Here is a 27,610-nt window from a genome sequence, read left to right as displayed (position 1 = left end):
GTAACAATAGTTTCAGAGCATAGCTAAATAATCGATTCTACTTCAAATACATCTCCAATGTTCAGTATGGCTCTCTCTCTCTCTCTTGATCTGAAGAGCCGAGCTCCACACTCTCAGATGTTAATTCCAAAAGCAGCTACTGTATTATTGATATGGTAATAGACCTCTTTTCCATTCTTCACATGGATGTAACTTATGAAGTGTCTCAAAAATCTATTGATAGGTTTTGTACGATTTGTTTTATTAAAAAAAAATTGTAACATGGCGTTAGCATTGCAAAATAATAATAAGACGAAAATTTACTGCCTTTTTATGGTCATATTATAAAGATATACTGCAAACAAAGCTTACATAAGATGCAGTGGGAAAACACACAGGATAATGTTGAATATTGGAGGACTTTATCAAAGGATGTGCTGTCAAGACAGCATGTACTGATAATAATAATAATTCACCTCACAACAGGATTAACGGAAACCTTCAACTGGGGAAGCGCTTCAAAAAATACTGCATAGAGAAGACTAAAGGATTAATATGGAATCTGTGAGTAATAATTAATAAATTACTGTCCTTTTTCTGACTATGAAAAAAATAAAAATTAGTGAACAAGTACAATTGAAACACTAATTTGTTCTGAAATCTTTGCAAAAACCATATTAATATCATCGCTGATGGTAAAGAAGAAAACACCGTAAAAATCTCTCATTTACTATTTTCACATTTAAACAATACTATCTATTTATGCCTCCGATTAATAAATTTATACTAAAGTTATACAATTTTTTAAACCGAATTATCTTCATTTAAGAAAAACGATTCAGAAACCTTGTTTAGAAAATTTCTTTGTATGTCTCAATCCCATGAGAGTATTAATTTTGTACAAAGTATGAAAGCAGAAACGGTGACCTTTTAAATGGTATTCATGTTTACTGACTATTCCTATTAATATGTAATTCATCACTGAAATAGTTACAGGTTTATGAACGTTTCTTTTATATGTATTGTGGTGTGTAATAAACAACTTAATGACATAATCCAAAATCCCCAAAACCACTTAATTCAGAAGATAATTTGAAATGAAATGCTTTAGTCTGGTCAGTCCCCTTAGATCATCAGTTACCGGATACACATTCGTCGGTTTCAAAGGGTCCGGGTGAGCCGCAAAAACATTCCCAACATGACGACGTGTCCCGAACTTTCTCAACTCCACCGGGAAACCGCCGCTCCCTCATTCTCTCTCTCTCTCTCTCTTCCTCTCCCTTCGGCTTAATTATACAAACGGAGTTAATTACTTGACGAAAGCTGAGGGGCTAGGAATTTTCAGCTCTCCCAAACCTATTAAATTTAATTTTTCGTTTTGGGACACAGAGTGGAATATTTGTTTTATAGTTTTAATGACTCGCTATTCTTTTGTTTTTTATGCTGCCACTAATTCTATAGTAATTCTAATGTGAGTTGTATGGAATTGTTTGCTTTTTGCCTGTCTAATTCTTTTTTATTATATCTATAGGAGGTGAAAAGTATTGTTTTAATAAAGCTGTTAATACTTCAGTTATTAAAACATTTTATGTTAAGAGGGATAAGAGACAATGAGTAAAAATCTAAAAGTAAATAAAATTCCCAAATCTTTGGTTAAGGTTAATATTTTTATCAGAATATTTAAAAATAAGTGTTTGTATCCGGTGTTATGGCTCTTTAATTGACGAAAACCATCCATCAGTTGTAGAGATTATTCCACTTGATTATTATTCATATTATTAATTATTCCGCTTATTCCGGCTTTAGTTGACTTTATTTTTGAACTGACAATCTGAGTGACGTTTACATCAATGAAAGGCTGCAGAAGTTACACTTGCGTCTCTATATTAGAAGCAAATAAATTATTTTTCTTATTCCAGAGAAATCTCTTAATTTATATACTTCAAAATCTTTTAATAATACTTAAACATCATCAACTATAACATTAGTGGTTGCAATTAGAGAACTAAAAAAAGTGGAATACATATGTATACGGATATAACGGGCATATAATTGCTTTATGTCGCTTCTAACTTAGTTAATTGCATTTACGGTTTTACTAATAAGCTTGCAAAGCGAGTTTGCGAACTGTACTTAATTAGATAATACTCTATTAGTTCTAATTTAACTTTATAATGCATCCGTATAAATTTAATTTGCCATCGTAATAAGTGATAAACATAAAATCATTTCCCGACCGAAACTGCAATAAACCGCATCTTTCGACTTTCTTTGTGTTCAAACCCTATAACTGAAAACGCCCCTAGAGCGACAGGCGTTTCCTTTGTGCGGGCTCTAGAGCGAAAAGGAACGCTCCACCCAATCTATCTTATAACCGTCAGGATATCTCAGAAGTGGGATACCCGATAACAGAGCGTAGACGTCACTTTATGGCATAGCGGCGGCAGTCGACTCAGCTCTCAAGACGCTGCTTCTCTATACTTGCTATCGATCGCACCCTACCGTGAACTCCCCAACTGCCGAGTGCGTTTTGGCTTTCATGTTTTTCCCTTTAGCCACCCCCGGGTCCCCCTTGGCAAATCCTTGGGTTACTCAGCTCGTCAGGGGATTTCGACAGTGGGGTGCGCTTATTTTTTCGAGGGAATGAGATTACCGACCTGTTTGTTGGATTTGAAGTAAATAAAATATTGGCTTTTGATGTCAAGAAAATAAGAGAGAAGAGCAATTTGGATTTACACAGTTGATAAAATGCTGCAAACATTTTAGATCAGGGTATCAAATTATTACATTAAATTGAGTCAATTTAAGATAATCAATAAAACTTCAGTGTTAACATAAATGATATGAAAGGTCTAAATTTTATCTCATTTTATTCTTTATCTAGGAAAAAACTACAATCTAGTCAGTCCCGGAACATTTAAGGTAAATTTATATTAATGCAAAAATTTAGCAAATACGATTTTAGCTAAGTTATCGGTTGTTATCGTGTCAGAGCAGCCGCAGTCATGGATGCTGTTGCTTCATATATCGCAAAAAAAGAGACGAAAACGAATCATATTAAATTAACGCCTATTTTTGCTATATATTTTTATTTTATCAGATCTAATGAATAAACTGTGAGCTTAAATAAAAAGCGATTTATAACAAATTTCAGGTTTCAAGGGTTAATTATTTATAACCATATTTATTTGATATAGTATATATATTATTTAGATGTTAATACCTTTGTTATTTAATATTATTATATTCGGCATTTTTAAAATTTAGAACTTTATTTAAGCTGTAGCCAACTAAAGCTTCAGATTTATAAAATCTACACCACTAATACTCTAAAACTACATATCACTAAGAGCTTTTGAATCAAAAGTTTCTTCCCAGTAAAAGCTATTAATAATAGTCATAATAATATAATAAAAGTAAAATAATTGCACACACATTGTAAAAACGTCAACAATTTGTTGCGCGACATTGAAACTAATCTCACCAATAAGTCAATACAAATTATCATAATAAAGAATGTAAAATCAAATAAGCACAGATACCAGCTCATATTAAAATATATATTTATACACAACTAATTTTTGCTAAATTACAATTAAATATTCACAAAATCTAGAGCATTAATCCTTATTTTATATAAGTTTTTTTTCCTGCTTAAGAGTAAAAAACTTCATCCTCCGCCAGAAAATGATGATTTAATATAATTAAGTGATACCTAACCAAATACACAATGGTCATTAACAAATCAGAATTTACTTACGATAATTATATTTGCTAATTTAAAATTTATTTTTAGATAGATTTTTCTACCCGATTGGAAACTGTCGAACAGTCAGCACACTAATTTTTAAAACTGGGGAGTTGAAGATAAGTTTGTCTTTGCACACTAAATATTTCTCAAGAGTATTTCCGTAATTATCAGAATTGCTAATAATGTTCTAAAAATTAGTCTGAATTAATATCATCTCAAACTTTAATAAATTATTAAATATTCAATAAACATATTTTAACAAAGTTAAGCAGCAATACCCACACAGTCAATAAATAAGTAGCCAAGTACAAGTATGAAGATAATGATTAAAATCACAATTAACTACAAAAAAAATAAAGCAATACTCACATACATATTATAAACACAGAGGGCACAATTAAAGTAAAAATCAAAGTTTTATTATGACAAAATTGTACAAAGTTTTAAATTGGGCTCAACTGAGAGACAAAAATCCTACAGGAATAGAGTTTTAAATGTTTACAGTATTATACACAATTTAATGTTAAAACAAGGTCGTTTTGTGTTGCGAGAGTATTAAAAAATTTGAGTGACATAAGTTTCTTGGCAAACATGATCTGTAAACAAACAGTGAACAATACCAATCCCATACTAAATAATCACAAATTAGAAATAGCAATAAAATAAAAAAGCAGTGGAACCAGATAACATAGAGGCTGAATTTCTAAAGCTGTTGGATGATGAAGGAATAGATTATAGCCATCCTTAACATAATCTAAACTCTGGAAATATCCCTGAAAAATGGCTGCAATCAGAATTTATAGCGTTGCCCAATAAACCTGTGCGCGGCATATCCGTCCACCAGACTGATAAGTCATATGCTAAAATTATTTCTTAAAATCATCTATATAAAAATTTACATTAAATGTAAACAACCGATATCTGAAAACCAAATTGGTTTTATAAATGCAGTCGGAATCAACGAGGTTTAAGTACTAATCCAGAGATCCAGAGACGTCAACTGTGGTGTATACACATGTCGAATCGATTATGAGAAAGCATTCGATCGCGTTCAACATCATAAAATAATCAATATCCTGGAAGAGCCCTTCTTGGACGATCAAGGCGTCATAATTATTTTAAATCCCTACTCGAATCATACGGCAAGCTTAAGACTTGTGGAGATCGAACAAAACAGGTGAAAATACAGCGTGGGATCCTTTCGCCTTTGATATTCAACTTATATTCCAAAAAAATTGAACGAAGAACGAGAATGCTCAGAATACCATGGACAGCTCACATTACAACATAGATGGGCTAAGAAGAATGAAAAACAATATACAAGTAATGGTAATGCTATTAAAAAAGAAGCCTAAAATACCGCGCCATGTTATGAGAAATAAATATCCATACTACCCACTGCAAACCATAATACAAGGAGAGGTATTGGGTAAAAGAGGGTCCAGAAGAACATCATGGTTGCGCAATCTACGTTCGAAAAGCTCCGTAGAACTGTTTCGAAATGTTACAAAAAAAGTTATTACAAGATTGCCAATATCTGAAACGGATAGGTACCTGAAGAAAAAGAAGAAGTTTCTTGAAAGGAGCTGTCAAAAAGGTTGCAATAAATGTACAAAAATGGAGAGTAACGCCATTTTCCATCCTCAACCACTGTAGGGGCCTATATATGTATGTGGAAGACGTGGCCAAATTTCCTTAAGCCATAAATAAATCCAACACAGAAGTTTTATACAAGCTGTATTCGATTCCTGTCTCGCACTTCCAAGGCAAGCTAAGTAAAAGCACTAGAGTTTCAAACAAGATTTTACGCAGGTCTCTATTTATTACGTGGCGGTTACTATAAAAAAGTTTATTGAGCTATAAGTTTTTTTAAAAAAGAGACTTCAAATTCTGGTTGAATCTAAAATCACGGTCAATTATGACACCTAAATTACGAGCATGACTAACAAAAGATAACCAAATCTTAGAAATATAAATACAACTTATATTTTTTCCTAGAAATTTTAATTGGTTACAATTTCCAAAACGCATAACAGTCGACTTTGTTGGATCTAAAACAATATTATAGGCTTTCGACAACTTTTCTAATATTTTGAGATCATTCTTTATGGTTTTTATAGCCCATTAGCAATTTTTATAAATAAAACGATTGTAAAGTTATGTGTCGTCTGCATATGTTTGTATTTGACAAAATATAGGAGCATTCAAAATATCCGCAGTATATATTACAAAAAACAATGGTCCGAGAATAGACCCTTGCGGAACACTCGAATTAATATTCACTTCAATGGATATGTCTTTTTAAACTATATCTATAGTTTAAAAATACTTTTTGGTTACGATCTCCAGTAGACATTATATTATCCACAAAATTAATTATAGCGACAGCGGTACTGTATCCTTTACGAAAGCCACACTGATTCCAAGGTAAAAGTTTGCTTAAACAAAGAAAATTAAATTTAAATTCATATTTGTCTGAATAGTTTTTTCCGCTCCGGATACCTTAATTTGTGTTTTAAAGCATGCTTTTTATGTGACGCCACAGATACTCATTTCAAAGCCAGTAAAGTAATGCATATTCTAGCATATATTACGGAAAACTATTCCTTTAGCAAAAACTATATGGGAATGTATATATTTCGTAACAGTCGTTTCTATTCTTTCTATTCTATTTCTTTTCTATTTAATGGAGGCTATTAGCAAAACTTACAAAAATAATTAAGTTTGACTTATTATCCTTTCAAATTGTAAAAATATGATCTTTTAAAATCCAAAAGAACACTTTAAACCTTGTATAGATTCTAAAATATGTAGAAATGCTTGGAAAAAGTTTTTGACAGCCAATAAGCTTAAAATAGCATCAAAAACACCTTTCAAGCAATTTGACACAGAATTTTGCCCTAGAATTCGTTGGTTTGTTCTTAAGAGCTTCATTTGGCCATAGTGATATTCTGTACCGAGGATACTGAAAAACTATATTATAAAAATATGTTCATTAAATATATCATATTTTTTATAATTGTTTTTCCAATGTCTTTGAGACCATATATTTTTGGTATAACAAATATGCAAATTTACAAAATATACAGAATCACTAATGGTTTTGTGCATTTTCCTAGTAATTTTTAAATTAAAAATTATAATGAATTTTTAACTAAATAAACTTACCTTTGGTTCGCCCTTTAACTTTTTGCTTGGTGGTGGTGATGTGCTGCTATTAGTCCTGTGGTCCTCCTGACCACTCGAGCTCCCACTAGCACCATTACTCGCACTGCCACTGGTACTACCACTCGCCCCGCTACCCGATACGCCACCACCTTTTGATTGTTCACTGGCCTTACTCGTATTCGAAGCGTTTGAATCACTACCGGGGGAGGGTGGCGGTGGTCCAGGACCTGTATTCGCCGAAAACACTGATCGCGCCGGTTGTACCGCACTACCACGTAACAAACCGTTCATGTCACTGGTCTGAGGTATCGAGCCACTAGAAATAGAGTTTTGCGCTGGTAGCGCTGACGGATTCGCGTTTGAGGAGTTCTTCGACGTGTTTCCAGGGCCTGAAGAAGCAAGGGGGAGACCCGAAACCGAGTTCTGTTGTGAGGGGGGTCCTAGATTTGAACCAGTGGAAGCTGAGTTATGAACTAAAGTAAAAAAGATAAGATTAAGATAAATAATAGACGAAAATTAAGCAATCTTACCATTCCTTTCCGTGTGCTTATCCCTAGCGGTTTTATCCCGTCGATGACCACTAGAACCCCGTTTACTGGCACTATTAACATTCGAGTTAACGGAAGAGCCTAAAGGTGCGTTCGGCCCGGGGTTACCTAAAGATCCGTTGCCGGGTGCACCAGCTTGTCCAGGGCCGGAGCCGACCACGTGTTTGGTACCACCGGCACCGGACTGCGGGCCTTTGGTCATCTCGGACGGGTCTACCACCCCGTTTTGTTCATTTGATTTTACGATTTCGTGTTTGGCCTGAAAGAGCGACTTAATTATTTTTTTGATGCAAGTACTTTTTCCGCTAATACTTTACCTCTGATGTTTTCGTTCCAGGTTTCGTCCTTTTAATTTTCATCTTCAGGCCTTTGTCGGCTGTAGCTGAATGCTCTATGTGCATTTTAGCGGTGGCGGCGTTCTTTGACGCCTGCGGACCGCCTCCAGCGTTTGCCGCCATATTAACACTACCACTATTACTATTATTTACGCCAGCCGCACCACTAAGCTGAAGATGCTGGTGCTGCTGCTGGTCGTTAGTTTTCTCTATGTCCGCGTCTAGGTCGATGATCAAGTCGCCGATACCTAAAATCGATTAATTTAATGAAATATTTTATTATTTTAAGTATCCTGCTAATTGGGAATTATATGAGGAACTATTATCGTTAAAGTGCTTTTAAATCATTTTTTTTTATCGTTTTAAGTGTCTACGTCTAGTCGATGTCAACAAAAGTACACTTCACTAAATACTATATGAATCTTAACAATATAATTATTTTAACCTTTAACCCTAGAGGTACTCTGTTATATATGCATAATATTGTGTATGAAAACTGATCCTTGATTCATGGTAAAAACTTTCAACCAACGAAAGGACATTGGTCAACTAACTACATGAAGACAAAATAAGTATTTAATAAAGTAATTTATTAAATACTGGGGTGTATTTTATAAATAAACTGGACTGACTAAAAAAGCAATTATCATTTAAAATTATATGAATATAATTAATTTGGGATATAAATAAATCAAATATTTTGTTTCACGGCCAGCTGATAAGATAATAAATCACATTCCAATAGCACAAAAAAACTTGATAATAGTGCTTTAATATGACATTAGGAATATAGGAGGTTAAAATACATACGTTGAAAAATACCATGGCAAAGTTAGTTCTGTTGTAGTAGATATTCTAAGAAGTGGTAGAAAAGTAGAATCAGTTATAAGTTGAAAAATTCGATTTTCAAAAAAAAAAACACCCAATTGCCAGATATTATAAGTTAACTTTTAATAGTTTAACGGCGTCACGTCTGGGGAAAGATGGTAAAACAAGTTACTTCTTGGTACTTTAATAAAATTTCCTATCATCCACTCTATACTATAAAGATATCTTTTTATATTTTCTTCCTAGAATTGCAGGTTATAATTAATGAGCCTTTAAAAAGACTCAACAACTTTGTTTTGCCTAATAAGATAAAAAAGACAATTAGGATCTAAACCATCACTTTTGATATTAAAAATGTCAATAATAATAATAATAAATCATAAATATATATAACCAATACATAAATATTGGAGTTATTAATAAAATAAGCCGATGCTATTACTATACACATGATAATGTTAAATTTTTTTTAAAAACTGTGTATGCAATCTTTATTTATCTTTATATGTCATACATGACACTAAATAAAAACTATTAAAAAAAACATTTTTTTAAACAATGCCAATGGTACAAGAAATCCAATCAATCTATGATCAATAACATATATCAGAACATAAAAATAAACTCATTAAAATACTTCTTATTCATTAAATAATCTTATAATCTATTTAAATAAGTTTCTAACAGCTATCAGTACAAAGTCTGATATCTGATCAAATATTTTTGAAATGTTCCACCCAAATGGCTTGTTAATTTCAGAGTTGATTGTTAAATTTCGAGTTTTGTGATTAACGACTCTTATATATGATTTACCTATATATATTATAATTAGTATTATTTACCTACACATGCAAATGAACTAAGAGCTATTCTTAAACTCTTAACCTGCCTAAACACGTACAGATCATGTAAAAATTGTTGTGCATGACAAAAAAAACTGCTACATTTTTTTATCGTTTTTCTGAATAATTCTAATTTCTTTTGTTTAAAACATGCAAACTAAGGCTGTAAATCATGACTAGTATTATACGTAAATGACCGTTCAGAACGTTAAATGACGCGGCTTGTTCAAAAGTATTCCGTTTGACAATTCAACCATACACGTGATTTCTTGGTTTAAGTGTTAAAATACAATAATTCGTTCAATTTTTTTATTAGCAATATGGACATTGAACAGTGGAAAATTCACTTCAATTACGTCAGTTCTGGTTTTTACATGAGTAATTCCTTGTAAAAAGCAGAAAATGTTTGTTATTGATTATTGATTTATATTAATAACTACCGGCTTGAATTTAAACTTTATGAAATTTGTTCACGTATGGCTACATAGCCAAATTATGAAAATTGATATATTCAAGACATTTTTTCTAAACTGTCGTACGCCTAAGTCTAACCATTTTGAACTTATTATAGATTGTATGTAAAAAATGACGTTTACAGACTGATACATAAGAAAAGGAAAATTTCTTTAGTGGGCTGTACTAATATTTTGACAATAAATCAATCAATACAGAGTGGTCAAAAATTTGCTTTTGATTGACAACAAAGACGTTGCCGATTATATAGAAGCCGCAACACTATATTGCTTAAAATATATTCCTTAAATAAACCGTTATTCTCCTTAACAAATGGTTATTTATAAATAAAATCAAACAAACTACAAACTTTTACTTTCATACATGTCAATAAAAAAATTAGCCAATTCCGTGAAAACATTAAAACAGTTTTATCTGGAATCATTTTAATTACGTAAAGTGGATAATTTATAAACACAAACGTGGAAACGTGACAGCTTGATCAAAGTAGTTGTAAAATTATTTCAATTCGGCTTATATATTATATGTAATACGTTTGCCTACGCTATTCAGATTAAAAGTTAAAGGGCAAATAGTGCTTTGTGAATTACCTTAGGGCCCTTGTCTTGGCTAAGTTATTTACACAATAATCCAACATATCACAGCTATAGGCACTTTATTGCACAAAAGGAAATATCACAGCACTCGAAATTATCATATTAACGTCCACAAATCTGACTCGAAAAGAAATCTAATACACAGGACATGACTCCACGAAAACATTTTCGATAATAGACTTGTTTACACTCTCGGATTGTTATTAAAAATGTTTAAACGCGACGTTGCATAATAAACAAATTAAAAATAACTAGCTATACAGATGTATGCACCCGTCTTCGAGCTACATGGCGAACTAAAAACTCTTTACAAGGCAACGTGGGCATGTCGACCCGATGGTGGTGCTCTCACCCTCCGCATCTTTCTTCGGAATACCTTCAGGTAAAATTTTCAAAAAAGGTGATTTAACAATGAGAATAATACTGGTATTCTGTCTTTTGTGCACTTTAAGCCCTTGGGATATTTATTTTGACTTTAAGGGTCTGAAATTATAAGATGCCCCGGGGTACGATGTTACAAATTAATCTGGAGGGCAAACAAAGGGTGAATTGCTGTATTGTGTTGCAATAAATGGCGGTATTTGACTTAATTTGGGAAGAAAAATTATTCTATTAGGTAGAACTATTAAAGACTGCACTATTCATTATTCAAGATCTAACAACAAAGTGTAAAAAATACTGATTCACATTAAATAGTAACTATTTTAGAAAACGTTAAAGAATAATTAACAATGTACATACAAACCGTTCAGAAAATGTACGCCATTTAGTTGTAACGAACGATAGCAAAGTGCCAAACCTTCAACACTGTTTCAAAAATTCAACACGAATTTTTTTATTTTCATATTATTTATATTCCAATGGATCTTAGTATTTATTAAAAGGATATCAAAAAAATATACTTGTTAAAAAAATATAAAACAAAAAACACTTTAGTCCATCTATCCCTGTTTTTTTACATACTGAATGGTCTAAATATTAAATTTGATAATAAAGTGATTAAGATACTACAAAAACTTTACAAGTAAAATAAAAGTAATAGAAAGCATATGCCATACCGTTATTTGCGTTTATAATAAGCTTAATCTTAATATGTTGATATTAAAAAAGGGTTTTGTTTTTATACTGAATTCTTAAAGAATAAAGATTTCTCTTTTCTTCGTTTAAGTACTTGAGGACGATCATAAAATTTGTCGAAAATAATTTTATTACACGCAAAAAGTATTTTTGTATGTAATATAATGTAAACGAGTGTAATTTTTGTATTTATTCTGATATCTGTTCAGATAATATGTAATTTATTAGTTGCGCAATCCAATAGTGCCAAATTCCAAAATTTTTCTGCTCACGTTAGATATTATTTGACTGTCTATGCAAGAGTTGAAGTTTAATAATTACAAAATTTTGCAATATATTTCATCAATCGATTACTGCAGGTAGGTATTTATATACAAACAATACTTTTTAAAATTTATAATAGTTAAAAAAAATTAATTCAGAAAAATCAGCAGCTATAAGGTAAGTCATTAAAAAACATTTTTAGAAAGAAAATTACAAAAATTTATCAAATTCTTTTAATAAGCACTTTGGTCTTACTAAATTGACATATTATGTTGGGCAGCCATAAAAATAGATGATAAGTGATTTTTATACCAATTTGAATGAGAAATTGTTATATTGTAATATTATTACATTATTATATTAATCATGTATGATATGTTTGTTCAACGAGTTTTTAGTAAATTTTTGGTCTTGGTCTTTGTATATTTATTAAACTGTAGAATATACGTATATCATATACTATTCTGTTTACAAAAGGAAGAACATGTCGGCATTTAAAAAAATTAACACGGGGATTTATATATCTAGTTTTTAAACTCGATTACTACACCTCAAATATTTGACGAAATGACCTCGATATCACATATATGCCACTGTGTAGTCTTATAGTGTAATAATGGTATATCATACACATGGAAATCTTTAAAAAAATTAAACACAATATAGTTATCCCACGGTGTATCTGTTTAGGATAAAACATAAAGTTTTTTATGGTGGATAAATTGACAATCCATACCGTGTCAATTAAGATATTTTTCTTAATTTGATTAGGCTTATTATTTTATTATGTTTTTAATAATTATGAAATTATGAAATACATCAAGGTAGTTACATCAAAGTAGTAGGTACAAAGTATTTATATCAAAAACCTAATAAAAACAGACCAATTTCAAAGTATCTTTGATGCATCTTTTATATATATTATCATTCAAGTCTCGTAAAAAAGGTTTATTTCAATTTTTATCTTTTTTTCGCCATATACATTTTTAAACAAAGTTGTCTAAAGCCTATTTCTATGCCTAATACTGAACCCTAATTTTTAAGGATTACTATATTATAAAGTTATATAAATACTATTATCTGATAATGATTATTAAAGTAAAGTATTTTAGCCTAATATGTTGGTCTAAAGGCTATTTTACATTAATTTTATAATAACGCCTTTATGAAGCTACTTTTATGGATTTTTTGCATTGTTTTAGAAATGTTTTTTGTAATACCCTGTATAAGTATTACAGGGTTAATTAATTAAAGTTATTAAACCTACCAGGTTTATTATTATTATTAAAAAAAAGTATTTTAGTTTCTCATACTTTTTGAAATGACACTAGGCCAAATAATATGTCTATACCAGATAATATTATGTTTTGTAAAAAAGGCAAACATATCCGGTATATTTGTTTTTCTGTAGAATATTGTTATTTAAAGTTTATAATGCTTACTATTTATATATAACTCTTCGATTTGTATTTTTTATTTATAGCTCTTTATAGTTGTTTCCTTATTTAAAGTTAAATGTAAACTTTTAACTTTCTTTTTTTTTAACGTCTTGTAGATCCGAAAGTAAGACGATAGAACATATACATTTATATAAAAAATTGTTCGTAATTTTCGTTGAAGAATCACCCTGTAAACTTTGTAGGTAGAGATACCTTTATTTTAAATTCTATACTAACAATTATTTAACGATTAAAGTAAATGTTTTATTATACTGGTTTTCTATAATTAAAAATTCAATGTTTTGTTGATGGTAAGTGTATTTGTTTAGAAGCTCATTCCATTAAATGTATTTTGTAAGAGTGTTTAACAAAATATATGTTCTACAAAAATATACATCTGGTGTAAACCAAAAATAAACGAATATTTAACTATCGTGTGTTCCTTATGGGAATAAGAAATCCATAAATTTAATTTTGATACGGCAAATTTATCTTCTATTTCCATTTGAATTATAAGGATCTTTGTAAAGTACTTGGTGCTTTTCATATGGCAACGGTTACTGTCAAAAGGATTTTCAGATATCAGAGAATTAGATAACAATGAATATGTTTACGTGATTTGAATAGTGGGCGAAAGCCTCAGAAATACCGCTCGTGCATGAAAAAAAGCGGTTGTTCGTAAAAAATATGTTAAACCCTAAAAGTAATTCTTAATGTGAAGGTTTTTCGGAGGTAGGTTTTTCTAATATGATTTTTTCCAAATAATGCGAAAAAAAATATCAGTAATATCGAGTAATATAGAGATGAGTTTCCATTCATTTATAATCGTTATGATCCTTTGTTATAAGCCTTATGCTTAGGTCTTTATTGTATATAAAAAGTATAAGTTTCACAACTTCTGCACTTTGATTAAGAATTTGCTTTAAAATGTTGAGATGCGCTCTTATTGAAAATACCGTCTATAAAATGCAAATTTTCACTCCGCTGATTTATACTGTCGCTGTTAAATTTTTCTCAATGGGTTTCTCGTTAGGTCTTCTCCACGCTGTTACCCGTCCATGGGGTGCAAGGAGATTGAATTTCTAACTTCATTATTCATGCTACTATACAAAAGTATTTACATACGTCAATAATTATCGATGAGAATCTGAATCTTTGAGGAGTGTTTTTTAAATGTTAAAAAAATGCATTTTGACCATCTTTAATAAATATTTTTTTGTTTGCGTTACTTATCTACTATTATACCATTTTTTCTTTACAAATTATTATTTTGTATTATAAAACTATTCGGATAGTTTCGGATTATTCTTAATATTTAAAGTTATACATTCTTTATCGAATTCATCATTTCTTCTTTATTTTGTTCCACTTTTCACGTCAGTTGACCATTTTTTCCATATCAGGCAAAGATTTTTCATAATGCTACAAAATGATAAATCTGTTATATTAAAATCTGATTTGCCTCTGACGTCCTACATTAACTATAATTAACATATAGTAATGAAACTGACCCTAATAAATATTCCCCCTAACAAATATTAGGCATACTAATAATATGCAAAATATTTATGTACTTTATTTTTTAATAAATAAAATATGCAGTATATGTGTGTATGACTTTCATTTCTATGTAATATTTTTAGAATTTTATTTAATCATTTATATACTTATTTTGCAACTATTGAATATGTAAATATTGAACATTAACATGTGATTTTTCTCTCGTGTATAATTTAAGTATTGAGAATGACTTAATTGAATATCTTTCAATATGAAATTTATTTATCTACCAGGTAATGTTCCAGGTTTCACTTTGATTCACTGAATGTACAGGGTGGCTCAAATTTGTGTAATCAAACATTGGGATCTAGGCAAATAAGACACATCTACTTATTTGAAAAGATATAACACAAATGGCACTTTTCATTGCCTATATTTTTTTTCAATCTAAGAATCAATTTGAAACAAATCTACCCTGTACATTTTTACTGCCTTTGATACCCTAATAATGACCCTAATAAATTGTTAAGGTGTTCATAAATAATATACAATAATTTAGAGTGTTTTAAAGATAACAAAACATGCAGGTATCAAGGAATATGTGGATGTGATTTGAGGATTAAATGAATGCTTTGAAAACTCTGTTAAGGCATAAAAAAGGTTGATCCTTCTATATTAAGTACCTGGAATCTAAGAATTACATGATACTGGTTATAGGTATAATATTAAGACCATAAACAAGGTATATTATTGGGGATAGGCAGATATTTTAGATATTGCTAAATTGGCCATTGGTAGTTAAGTAAAAGTTATTGAATGATCAAAATTAAAAATAAAATGCAATACAAATTTTTCTAAACAAAAAAATATGTTTTAAGTGGCCCAAAATAGGGTCTTAGAGTGTGAAAAATTTGATATAATAAATGAATTTAGTAAATACAGGGTGGCCATTTGAAAACGAAACAGAGCCTATTTTGGGTCCCTCAGAACATTTGCGAAAAATTCCTCGGACCCGTCAATTTTTGATTCAAGGGGGAACCATTTTTTTGCTAGTTTCGCCGCCCTGAGGGCAAAGCCCTAGCGGGGGTGACAAGGGTCCCCAAAATTTTAAATGGAATGGGGAGTCGAGTGATACCTTATTTTGAAGGTATTTTTATGTGGATTATAACCCTAAAGTTTTAAATCCTTACTATTTGCCTAGTCGATACACCCTGTATAAACAATTTAGACTTCCATTTTATAATTTTATAAAACTCAATTAAAATACTAATAGAAACAATATATACTTTATTTTACTACAAACAGGTAAAAAGCTTAGAAAAAAGCGGTAGACTGAAGATGCATCAGTGTATATTTATATATACACTGTATATATATATATATACTGGTGTATATATTTATATATACACTGGTGCACATCCTTCGAAATTCTTTGAGTTTCCTTATCATTATTTTTTGGTTTTATGATATCTTGAGTTGTTTGTTTTTCGTAATCGGAAGATGGTAAAAATTTTCTGTTGATGTTATTAAATTTGTTGATGTTATTGAATTTAATATTTCTTTTCTACTTTCCAATTTTGCAATACACTTTTGAACATTCATATAGATCACCAAATTTCCTCCACCATGTTTATTAGTTCGATCACAAATATAACGAGAAAAATACATTTTCATAAGGTTTGTTTCGTTACATTTGTCGATCAAATGGAAGTTCAATACTTTGGGTCAAATTATTTACCAACACCCTTTAATCATGACATCAAAAGATATCGAATGATAATAACAATTTTTTTGTGGTCAGTTATGAAATTCGTTTGAGTTCAGTACATTGATAATACTACTTTTACGTTTAATGTAAGACTTTTTATAAAATTGAATTAATAATTTTACAAAGATTCCAAACATTAAAAGAAATAATGGTGGTGCCATTAAAAAAAAAAGTTGGCGTGGTTTTTATGGGATGAATCTGTCGGAGGTAATTTTTTTTAAGTAATTTTGGGTAGTGGTCCTATAACTATTAATAATACATTTTCTTAAAAAAATTTATATTTAAAAATAAAAAAGTTATAACCTGTGACATTGCTTGTGGGACACCCTGCATCTTAGAACATTGAAAGGCTAGAATTAGTAAACAACTTTGTTTGAGTTCAACATATGCACATGGGTAAGGGGGTGTTTTGTTTACAAACATATTCATCGATTCTTTGTTGTCAAATTTACACGCATTTTCAGAGGAAATTTTCAGCTATATATCAACACATATCATAATGTTAATTTAACTTATGTTATGATGTTAGATTTTGGATTAAAAATAAACAGTAGAAATAGATATATCATATTCTAAGCGCAAAAATAACATTTTCAAAACAAAAATAGTTATTAACATTCTTATTCCTAAAATGGCTTCTAAAAAAATAAAATGGCAATACTGCAGGCAAAAGCTGATGTCATCTTGACCAACGGCTAGGTGTTTACATTTGGCCATTGTGAAGTTCTGTCTTTTTTCTTTAGTTTTTGGGTGAAAAAGGAAAAATGTTGACTTATTTTAGTGTTTTTGTGAATTGCTATGATAGTAAAAACTTGTGCCGTACCATGGGAAAAACTCGATTTAAGCTGATCTTTACACAAATAAATACCGATATTGTCATCACATCAAATTAAGGGACAACCGTCATCATAAACGTAGAATAATAAAAACTTATTAAGAAATCTATAATAAATATAAAATATGTATTTCATTTCCATAGAAATGCTTTTATGAGATAAGTACCTTTACTCTAGTGAAGCACGTTAAAAAAACGCATAAAGAGTTCATAAACGGTAATATTTTTTTATAATTGTAAGTAATAATTTAATAGTTCCATGGCGATGCTTCCATGCTTTTTAATGTTCTATGTCTTGTATAAGAGTAGACATTGCGATATGCCGGAATCGTGTTGGCAATATATTTGCGACAAAAGGACTTTAAGCTGGGATTTATACTTCGGATATGGTTTTTATACCCTCCTATCCAGAATGCTAAATCCTGAATCTCTACAAGGTCTTTTAATTTAATATGGATAATCTTATAACACTTAATTATTATTCACTATATTAAAAATAAATTAAAAATTAATGTAAATGACTTTGTTGTTTAGTTGAAATTCTTGAAAAACATAAAATACTATCTGAAAATCAGTGCAATTTGGAGCAAAGGATATCAACGTGGGATGTATTCGTAAAACTGGTATCAAAGTAATATTCCAAAGTTAAAAAAAGAAAGAAGGGGGTTTTTAGATTTGGCCCAGGCTTTGTATCGTTGCCGATTCAAATGATTAACTTAAAAAGAAATAGACTTATTCTAATACTACGATATTATTCTAATTTATCTTTAGGACCATAAATTATCTTAAAAACAAAATGCGTGGCCATTGCTGTTGAGAAATTCCATTTTAGCACTATGTCAGTGATTATGTGAAAGATTCCTGAGACAATCTCTAAATTAACGATATGAAGATTTTATAAACGTCTTCACTGGTTTAATCATCAAATATTAATATACACTGGTGGCCAAAATTGGATTGACAAATTCCATTTTTATGGATATATTTTATCTGAAGCAAAGGAAAAACCGGTTGAGCTTATTAGTGTTTAGGAATGTAAACAACATAGTTTGAAGAAACAAATTCCATAGATTTTTATTGCTTGCACTTTTTCTCAATATTTTTTTTATCAAATTCCAATAATTTTGTTTGACTGCTAGGTGGCCAAAATTGGATTGCCAAACAACATATTTATTCAGTCTCTGAGTTTTATGCGTTGGTTTCTGTTGATTTGACTTTCCTTACTATTAGTTTTGAAAAATATTCACAATGCCACGTGGTATAACTTTATCGATCGATATTAAGATGCGAATAATCGACGATTACCGGAAAGGGGTTAAACAGGCGGATATTGCTCGAAAATTTTCTCTTTTGAGGACAACAGTAAGTCAAATAATAAAAAATTTTAATCTCCGTGGAAGTGTTGTTCCTCTAAAAAAAACTGGCCGACCAAAGAAGACCACTAGTCGTGTTGACAAATTAATTTTGAAAAAAGCAAAACTTGACTCATTCGCAACTTCAAAAGAAATCAAGCTGCATTTGGAAGAAGGTGTGGGTTCAGTTAGTTGTCGTACCATTAAAAGGAGACTTCAATATAGTGATTTAAAAACAAGACGCCCTGCAAAGAAACCACTGCTAAGTTTAAAAAACGTACGGGCTCGATTGAGCTTTGCTCGAGAACATAGTCACTGGACAGTCTCCGAATGGAAAAAGGTTATTTTTAGTGATAAATCAAAGTTCAATTTGATTAATTCGGATTGCAAAAGATATGTTAGGTATGATCCCAAATATATGGTGTCCACAGTCAAGCATAGAGGTGGTTCCGTGATGGTGTGGGGGTGTTTTTCGGGCTATGGGATGGGTCCACTACACTTGATAGATGGACGCACGATGGATCGTTTCATGTATAAAGACATACTGCAGGATGTTATGGTACCTTACGCTGATGAACTTATGCCACTCAACCACTACTTTTAACATGATAACGATCCGAAACACGCATCCAAGGTCGTTAAGCAATGGTTGAGCCAAGAAAAAATTAATGTTCAATAATAATCAAATGGCCGTCACAGTCACCGGACCTAAATCCGATCGAGAACATTTGGGATTACATTGATCGTCACATTCGATGTAAAAATTTCAAAAATAAACAAGAACTTTTTGAAGCTTTGAAGGCATGCTGGATATCCATTGACACGTCCTATATTGACAATTTAATTAGGTCAATGCCCAAAAGGTTGGTGGAAGTGAGAAGAAATAAAGGCTATGCAACGCATTATTGAATAAAACCCTTTAAATTTTCTATACTTATTTTTATTTTAGTAAGCTTTGAATTTGTCAATTTAATTTTGGCCACTTGAAAATTGTTTAGTTTTTTAATTTTTTTTTTAAATAAAATTGGATATTACGAATAAATAGTTTAAATATAATTAAACATTACAAATAGGCTCCGTTGTTTTTTAATCAGGTACTGTCCCACCTAATTTATCATTTCCTAAACCGTGATATAAACAAATTTGAAAAATAAGTAGTTGTCAATTTACTTTTGGCCACCAGTGTATATAGTTAATTTTGATAAAACATTTTTTGTGCCATTTAAATTCTATTAATATTTAGAATCCTTTGAAGGAGCTTTGCATTAAAATAAACCAAGCTGCATAAGAGTAATTTCAAATAATTTACAAGGATTATTAGGGCGTCGGGTCGGAACTTTATAATCTGACATTCCACGCTTGTACTAAAGCCAAACCTCAAACAGAAAATATTAATATTATCTGTTAACCGCGCCCCAGTAATGTCTATACGCGCGCTTTGCAATTTTAATTATTTTGCGGGCAATATTGTCGTGTTTAGAATTATCCAACTACGCTGTGTACATGAATTTAACATGTACGGAAAACCGCTTCATGGCCGGCATATTTCTGGGAATTTATGTAATAAATGGCTGAGGTTATAAAAGCGTCGGTCGAATTGCTCGAACTCCGTTTTAATTATTTCCCGGCATTTTATTTGCCCTAGCAAAATACAGGGATAGAAAAAAGAAGAATTAGAAATATTAATTGCGATTCCTGGCATAAAGTGTTTAAACACATTACAAGCCATATACAAACATATTTTACACATAGATGTAGTCACTATATACAGAACCGTTTAAATGTACACAATGATATCGATAGAGGGGTACATTTAGTAAGATATTAATTCGTGTATTAATTACGGCAATTTCGTGGGAAAACCAGGATGGAAATTGTTGTGTATTGATCGATGAAATACCTATTCGAACATGTCGGTTTACGGTTTAGATTCCCGCGGTTTTGATTGGCATTCGCTTGAAATTTCCAGGGATATGCAGTCATGGCTTGTCGGTTAGCCAAAACTTAATATGTTGAAGGTTCTGGATATGCATGTATAGGAATTGGTATTGTTCACTCATGCCGAAGAAAATATTTAAAAATTTTATTCTACACGGCCTATCTGAATGATACAACGCGACACGTACATGTACGGTGAGCATCTAAAATGTGATGAACCAATTCATTAAAAAAATTCAATGTTTTTGAAACAAAAAATTGAATGAATTTAACATACAAGTAGATCCGGATAATTTTTGTCTCACGACCTAGTTAGTAAAAAAGGTAAAAAAATTCAACAGTTTATGATTTTTTTTATTGAAAGGATTAATGATATAATTTCTTACACTAATGTCATTAAAAAGGATTTTTAACTAAATTAATGTGTTATATTAAAGTAATAAAAACATTCTAAATACAGGCAGAGATACTTAATTATTTAAACAAATTCAAATATTTTATTTAAATTAAACTAACATTGTAAAAGCGAATTTGAACCTGAGACCAGAAAGCTGATAAGAGCAAATTTTATGTTATTGACAATTTTGACAAAGTATAAATAAATGTTAGATTGAAAATCCAAATCATTGAAATAACACTCATAGAATAAGAATTGTGATCTCTTATTGGATATTTTCTGTCAACCATCCATCCTCACAGTGCATGCTGTAAAGTAGCTTCAAATAATGCCGTCAATTTAGAGACAGTTTTGTGTATATGAAAGCACAATATTACGACGCAAGATCAAAGATGACCCACAAAAAGTAAATGTTTGCACAGTGATTTGCAATTACAAAACTTTAAGGTATTCAAAATGATTTTATTTCCACATTACCTATCTATTTCCTTATTTCGCTATATTTAGTTTCAAAAGGTATGGGAACGATCTATTGGGTTTCAGCAGGACGGTTTGCTACCTCATTTTACTTGATTAGTACAAGAGTTGGAAAATTGGATTTATAGCATCGATAGAAAATTCACTGTTTTTATAAAAGATATATTAATTATTCTATCGATAGAGCTAATATATAATTGCTTCAAAGATATAAGGAAGCCAGGAACTTTCCTTATAATAATATTCTTATAGTAATATAATATTTAAGTTTTAAGAGAGATAATCCATAATTGCCTGAAAATTACAGGCCAGTCTCTCTGTTCGACTGAAACAACCACCTCACAGATTGTCAAATCAAAACATAATAAAAATCTAAAATAATTGATAAGTTATCACATTTGTGACTTCAGAAGGCTTTAGAATTCGTCTAGCATCATATTCTTGAATTCCATTACTCAATGAAAGAACAATACATTTCCATTTGATTTTTCATATGTATCAGTGCTGAAAATCTGTCCTTTATCTCATTCAGTCTTAATAGGACGTTGTCTCAAATTTTGAGTCTTTTTGAACTCGCATTAGAAACGACCACTTTTATAGCTACGCAATTAAAGATGTACTATCTTAATAAAATTTTATTAGGGATTAATTTAAAAAAATTATTAGACTTCATTACGTGTTTTAGAAAGATAAATATGGAAAATATATTCAATTAATCTTTTAACAATACAAGTGAAATATGAAGTATTAGTAAATGTTTACATCTTACAAATTCCTAATTGCGCTTTTTTAAATTTAAGATGCATAAAGTTTGATATTTGAAATGCTTTTCTAAGAAACGCTGTATTCAGGAATAATGAGAATCGATAGATTTAAAAGATTTCTTAATACCGACATACTTTTTTATATTATTATATTACTTGACAAAATATTTTAAATCAAGACAATCTCTGCCTTATGCATGCAAATATACATAACTTTATATAACGAATGTAAAAATCTCTGGTTATCGCTAAAGTTTATGTAAATTATTAAAATCAGTAGATTATGATTGCCATTTTAATAGGCAAAGAAACGTGATATACGTCATATAAATTGAAATAAATACCGATAATAAACCAGCCAGAATAACGGTCCAATCTACGCCTTGATTAGGTTCACACATATTCCAAAGTACATCCGGCAATAAACATCAACAGTCAGAATGTAATAATGTTCTGAGAATGCTGGTGTATTTAATATTCTTTTGTCAGATTCCTAGATGACACTCAAACTAATTGCGTGTATTTATACCAGCTTTTCATTCGAAATCGCAACTAAGCAGCTATGAAAAGAACCGCAGGAAGGATGTATAAATAAAAGCGAATGAAGATAAAAGGAAATTTAAAATTAGCTTTCATTTTGAACATTTTAATATTGCAATTTTGAAAACATGTTGTAATTTATTTGTATCTTGAGATTTCTCAAATCTGTAAAGCGACTTTTTCAGCAGAAAAAACCGTCGAGTAGATTTTTAAAGTTTTCGTATAGTGCAACTATCGTCAAATTCTTTTTTTTAGCAACCATATTGGATTTTTGTTATCAGATAAATTGCTCAAAGTTCAATGATTAAAGGGTTAACTTAAAATAAAATAAATGAATGAAAATCAGTTTTTTGAATTTTATTATTAAAGATGTTTCATTTTTGTGACTGTCATCTCGTCGCTTGCGAGTCGGAAAACTGTCCCGATGCACCAACCTGATTTGCAATGAAGAACCCTAACCTAAACGTTGCAAAGGAAAATGAGGTACGTGAGCATTATGATCGGCAATACTCTAAAGAAAAGCTTACAGTTCGACATGATTAGATAGAAAAAAATATATGATAGATGATTTTCCTAAGAGTCATTTTCAAACTGACACATAAACAAATAACTTCAAAATCAGACTCTCTATACTAATAATTATGTGGACCGACTATATAATGATTAGTAACTGGGGTTACTAATAATTTAGTAGGCATAATTACAATCATTGGGCACCAGAAAATCCAACGAGCAGAAACTGTCGTGGCATTTTTGGTAAGAAAATAGTAGAAAAGCTTTTTATTGAGAAAAGTATCTCCGGATGCTTCAGAACTAAATAATTACAGCTATTAAGGAATTTGTCCCATATAATCTTTTAATGAGGTTGTGTTTTGACAAGATACATTCTAATTTGTAATTTAATAGTCAAAAGGATTATTAACCTAATAAACCCAAATCAATGATAATCATATTCTAATTGTAAAATCATTGCTTAGAAGCTTATAAATATGCAAAGGAATTTCCAGAATGCAATTTAACAAATTCTCAGAACATTCCGAGAACAGATTAACGACCACACATATCATATTATGTTACGGTGTCAAGATTACATACAGGTTATATTCAGCAGACATTTACATTATTCTTTAATTAGTTTCTTAATATAATAACGCACATAATGAAGAGAAATAGGAACAAATACACTATTTAATATAATTATCATAAAGTCTGTAATTTTATTATAAAAATTGTAGTTTTAACCAGTTTTGTTACAGCACCGCTCTTTATCTAAATTATGAGTTCAGAAAATAAGTTCGATGTACATTGCAATAGTCATAAAACTAACATTGCTATGTATCTAGTACAAAGTATCCTGTATAATAATTTTCAATGCCAGAATGGTAAACGGTGGCAAAATGCAGTTTAGATTTTTTTTTAATTAACCAATCTTACAAATTATATAAGGTATACCGAAAATAGCTTGTATTTTAACTTTAGACCTTAGTTTTCTTAATTTGTAGCAAAAATAAAATAATATCTCAATATCTAATACTAGTTGGTTTTTGGAAATAACATCGAGTGAAAATTATTAATAATATTAGTTTCTTAAATTAAATTGAACACAATTGACAATACAAAGTATATGTACTTTAAAATGAATAATTAAATTATATTAAATATTCTTCATGAAATAAAAAAAATATAAATAGCCAGTATATAATGTATGTTCGCTAAATACATAAATAATGAATTTGTTTAAAATGTTTCCGAATGAAAACTTTAATAGGTGTAATTGTGAATTCGTAATTATCAAGCAATTGGTCTTCCTATTAATTTTTATTTTATTGGTTAAAAAACTTGTTTTTTTTCTACGTCACTATGCTGCTATTTCTATTATTTGAAATGGGTTCAAGGCGCAATATGAACAAAGATGACGAAGCAATTAAAGAACTGCTGCAATTTAAATGAGTTTTCTTAAACAATAAATGTCAAAATTAAAAATGTTTATATTAAGGAAGAAGTCCATTCTGAAGTGGAGTCAATATAATATTGAAAAGTTAGTAGGGGAAGTCTTTTCTCCACAAATAAAATGCTAATCCTCTAATTTCAGGAGTGATGCATTTCGGCAAGTGTTCTTGCAGTTCATACAGAAGTTCTAAACTATGTATATATTCTAACAAAAAAAGGTTTTTTGTAAGTAACTCAAATCTGATGATGGCAAGAACACTTGCCGAAATGCATCACTCGTGAAATTAGAGGATTAGCATTTTATTTGTGGAGAAAAGACTTCCCCTACTAACTTTTCAATAAAAATGTTTAGTTTAAAAGTATAAATGTGCGGCTACCTGGCGTTTCTTGTAATAACTCTCTCGTATTGTTAAATAATCTTGTTACACATGTCATGTTTTAATCTCGTGCTATACACACACGCTCTAGTTTCAAAAATCATTAGGTATTGGGATGTGGCTGTGATATGCAGGGCAAAAAAACGTCAGCAACTTCCATACAGTTTATGGATACATTATCCAACTGTTTTGGATCACACGGATATATCAGTGAGCAGATTATTCGAGAGCAGATTATTTGAATTTTTACACTTTTATTTTATGTTTAATATAAATGTTTATAGTTTTTTAAAAGTATGTTATTGTGGCTAGGTGATTTTTACTCCACTGATATTGTGTAGTTAGTAGATAGTATGTGTGTTTTTTTGAAATATTCAGATATTTTTCATTTTTAATATTTTTATAAACTTTGTCTTGCAACTTGAGGTGTATTTTATATTTTAGATCTGATGAAGGTTAATTCTTTAAGCGAACCATGTTACCTACAGTGCATCCGTAAAGTAGCGGATAAATTAAAAAAAAAAAATGGACCGTTTCTGAACAAAATGCCCGAACCCGTTAATTTTAATATTTGGTTGAAAAAATGATGACTAGAAAAAAGATATGATGTCATCAATATGTTTTTTTAAATGGAAACAAGCATGTTTTAATGCAAAATCAGAAAGAACGCATTTTTTTATGAAGCATATGATACAAATTAATAGTGGTTACATAAGCAATTTTGAACGAAAAATGATGATAAAATGTAAAATTTAAGAAATACTTATCTAAATTAAATTTTCGAATTGAGCACCGTTAACAACCTGACAATAACCAAGGCGATTTAAAAAATCTTTTTGAACGTTGTCAATGACATCTGGAGTAATATTTCTAATTTCCTGGTGTATTTGTTCTTTTAAATCTTCTAAACTCTGGTTTAGTGACATACACTTTCCTTTCTAAGTATCTGTATCCTGTCTAATAATTTTATTATTAGTAATGGAGGGGAGTTAAAGCTGGCGATCTGGATGGCCATTCAATGAACCTTCGTCTACCTATCCAACGATTTGAAAAAACTTCATCTAGATAATTGGGAACGGATATAAAGCATAGTGTGGCGGGACTCCGTCTTGCTGAAAAAAAAGATCACGTTGTTGCATGTTATCAAGTTATCAGAGCGGGGATAAGATAATTTTGAAGAAAGTCTAAATACCTCTCACCAGTGAAAGTGTCATCAAAAAAGTAAGGTCATAAAACTCTTCCTTCCACTCTTCCTCACCACACATTGACTTTTTGAGGGTGTTGTGTATAACATTCTGTGAACCGATGAGGGCTCCAAATTCGGTCGCCCGGTATCAACAATTCTGTCTGTTCATATGGCCGTTTAGAGTAAACGTTACTTGTCAGAAAATATTATCCGTTTTACAAAATTATTGTTATCGTTACATAATTGCTGCATTTGCTCACACAATTCATTTCGGCGATCAAAATCATCTTCTGATAACTCGAGAAGCTATCCGATAGTTATAGAAGTAAGAATATTTTATAAGGGTGGAACTTTGCTTTTTTCAATACTTTATGCACAGTAGATCGCGATAAACTAACATTAGAAGCTATGCTTGTGATTGTGGCTTTGGAATTATCTTGGCCTTTAACAGAACGTTAAGCTCACCTTCTTCAGTTATTGAACCCCGACTAGCTTTTTGAGTATCCATAACATGCCCGAATTTAAGAAACTTTGCTTCAACTCTGCTTACCATGCTTTGGCTAATAGGCGACCAATTAGGATGAGTTGCATTAAACAACTGAAACACCTCCTTTTGAGTACATGACATATCTCCGAAACCAACCATGCACAAGATTTCGATTTTTTCACGTTCGGTTAATTTTATCATATTTCATACAATAACAGTAGATAATAAAGTTCAGTTAATAAACTAAAAAACTAAAGTGTACTAATAAAACGCAGGATAACACTGCTTTCGCCTTCAAAAAGAATAAAAACCACTTGCAAATGTAAAAACACTTCAAAGAGTTGCATCAAAATACCAACATTTAATTTTATAGGTATTTCTTTAATTTTATATATTTTATCATAATTTTTCGTTCAAAATTGCTTATGTAACCACTGTTCATTTATACCATATCCTGTGTTAAAAAATGCGTTCTTTCTGCATTAAATTGATATTGAATTTATCCGCTACTTTACAGATGCACTGTATATATTTGATTATATATTTTTTGAGACCGAGACTTTGCATTTTCCTTTTGTTGTACACAAGAAGACTGCAAGGAGCAGAGATATCTTGCTTCTGCTGATAGGTATAATCAAATTCTCTATAGCAAGTTAACTAGCCGCCACAATGCTATTTACGGACTGGGGTGTGCGTAGTAGCATAGGGCGCAACTTGCCAGGTGGATGGCAAATGTAA

The 27,610-nt window shown here is 30.6% G+C and overlaps 1 protein-coding gene across 1 annotated transcript in view; it reads right to left on the bottom strand.

Moving 5' to 3' along the window:
• Positions 1 to 27,610, bottom strand: part of LOC126734782 (zinc finger protein 608) — a 171,146-nt gene that overhangs the window by 36,766 nt on the left and 106,770 nt on the right. The window contains exons 5-7 of the mRNA XM_050438505.1: positions 7,764 to 8,029; positions 7,429 to 7,705; positions 6,899 to 7,371 (exon numbers count right to left, since the gene is read on the bottom strand). Of these exons, the coding sequence (XP_050294462.1) occupies positions 6,899 to 7,371; positions 7,429 to 7,705; positions 7,764 to 8,029 (1,016 nt within the window). The remainder of the gene's footprint in view (positions 1 to 6,898; positions 7,372 to 7,428; positions 7,706 to 7,763; positions 8,030 to 27,610) is intronic.

Source organism: Anthonomus grandis, chromosome 4 (genome assembly GCF_022605725.1).
Source record: "Anthonomus grandis grandis chromosome 4, icAntGran1.3, whole genome shotgun sequence".
In the NCBI taxonomy this organism is placed as follows: Eukaryota; Metazoa; Arthropoda; class Insecta; order Coleoptera; family Curculionidae; genus Anthonomus; species Anthonomus grandis.
The sequence above is the reverse complement of the archived record's forward strand: the minus strand, read 5'-3'. Positions and strand labels throughout refer to the sequence as shown.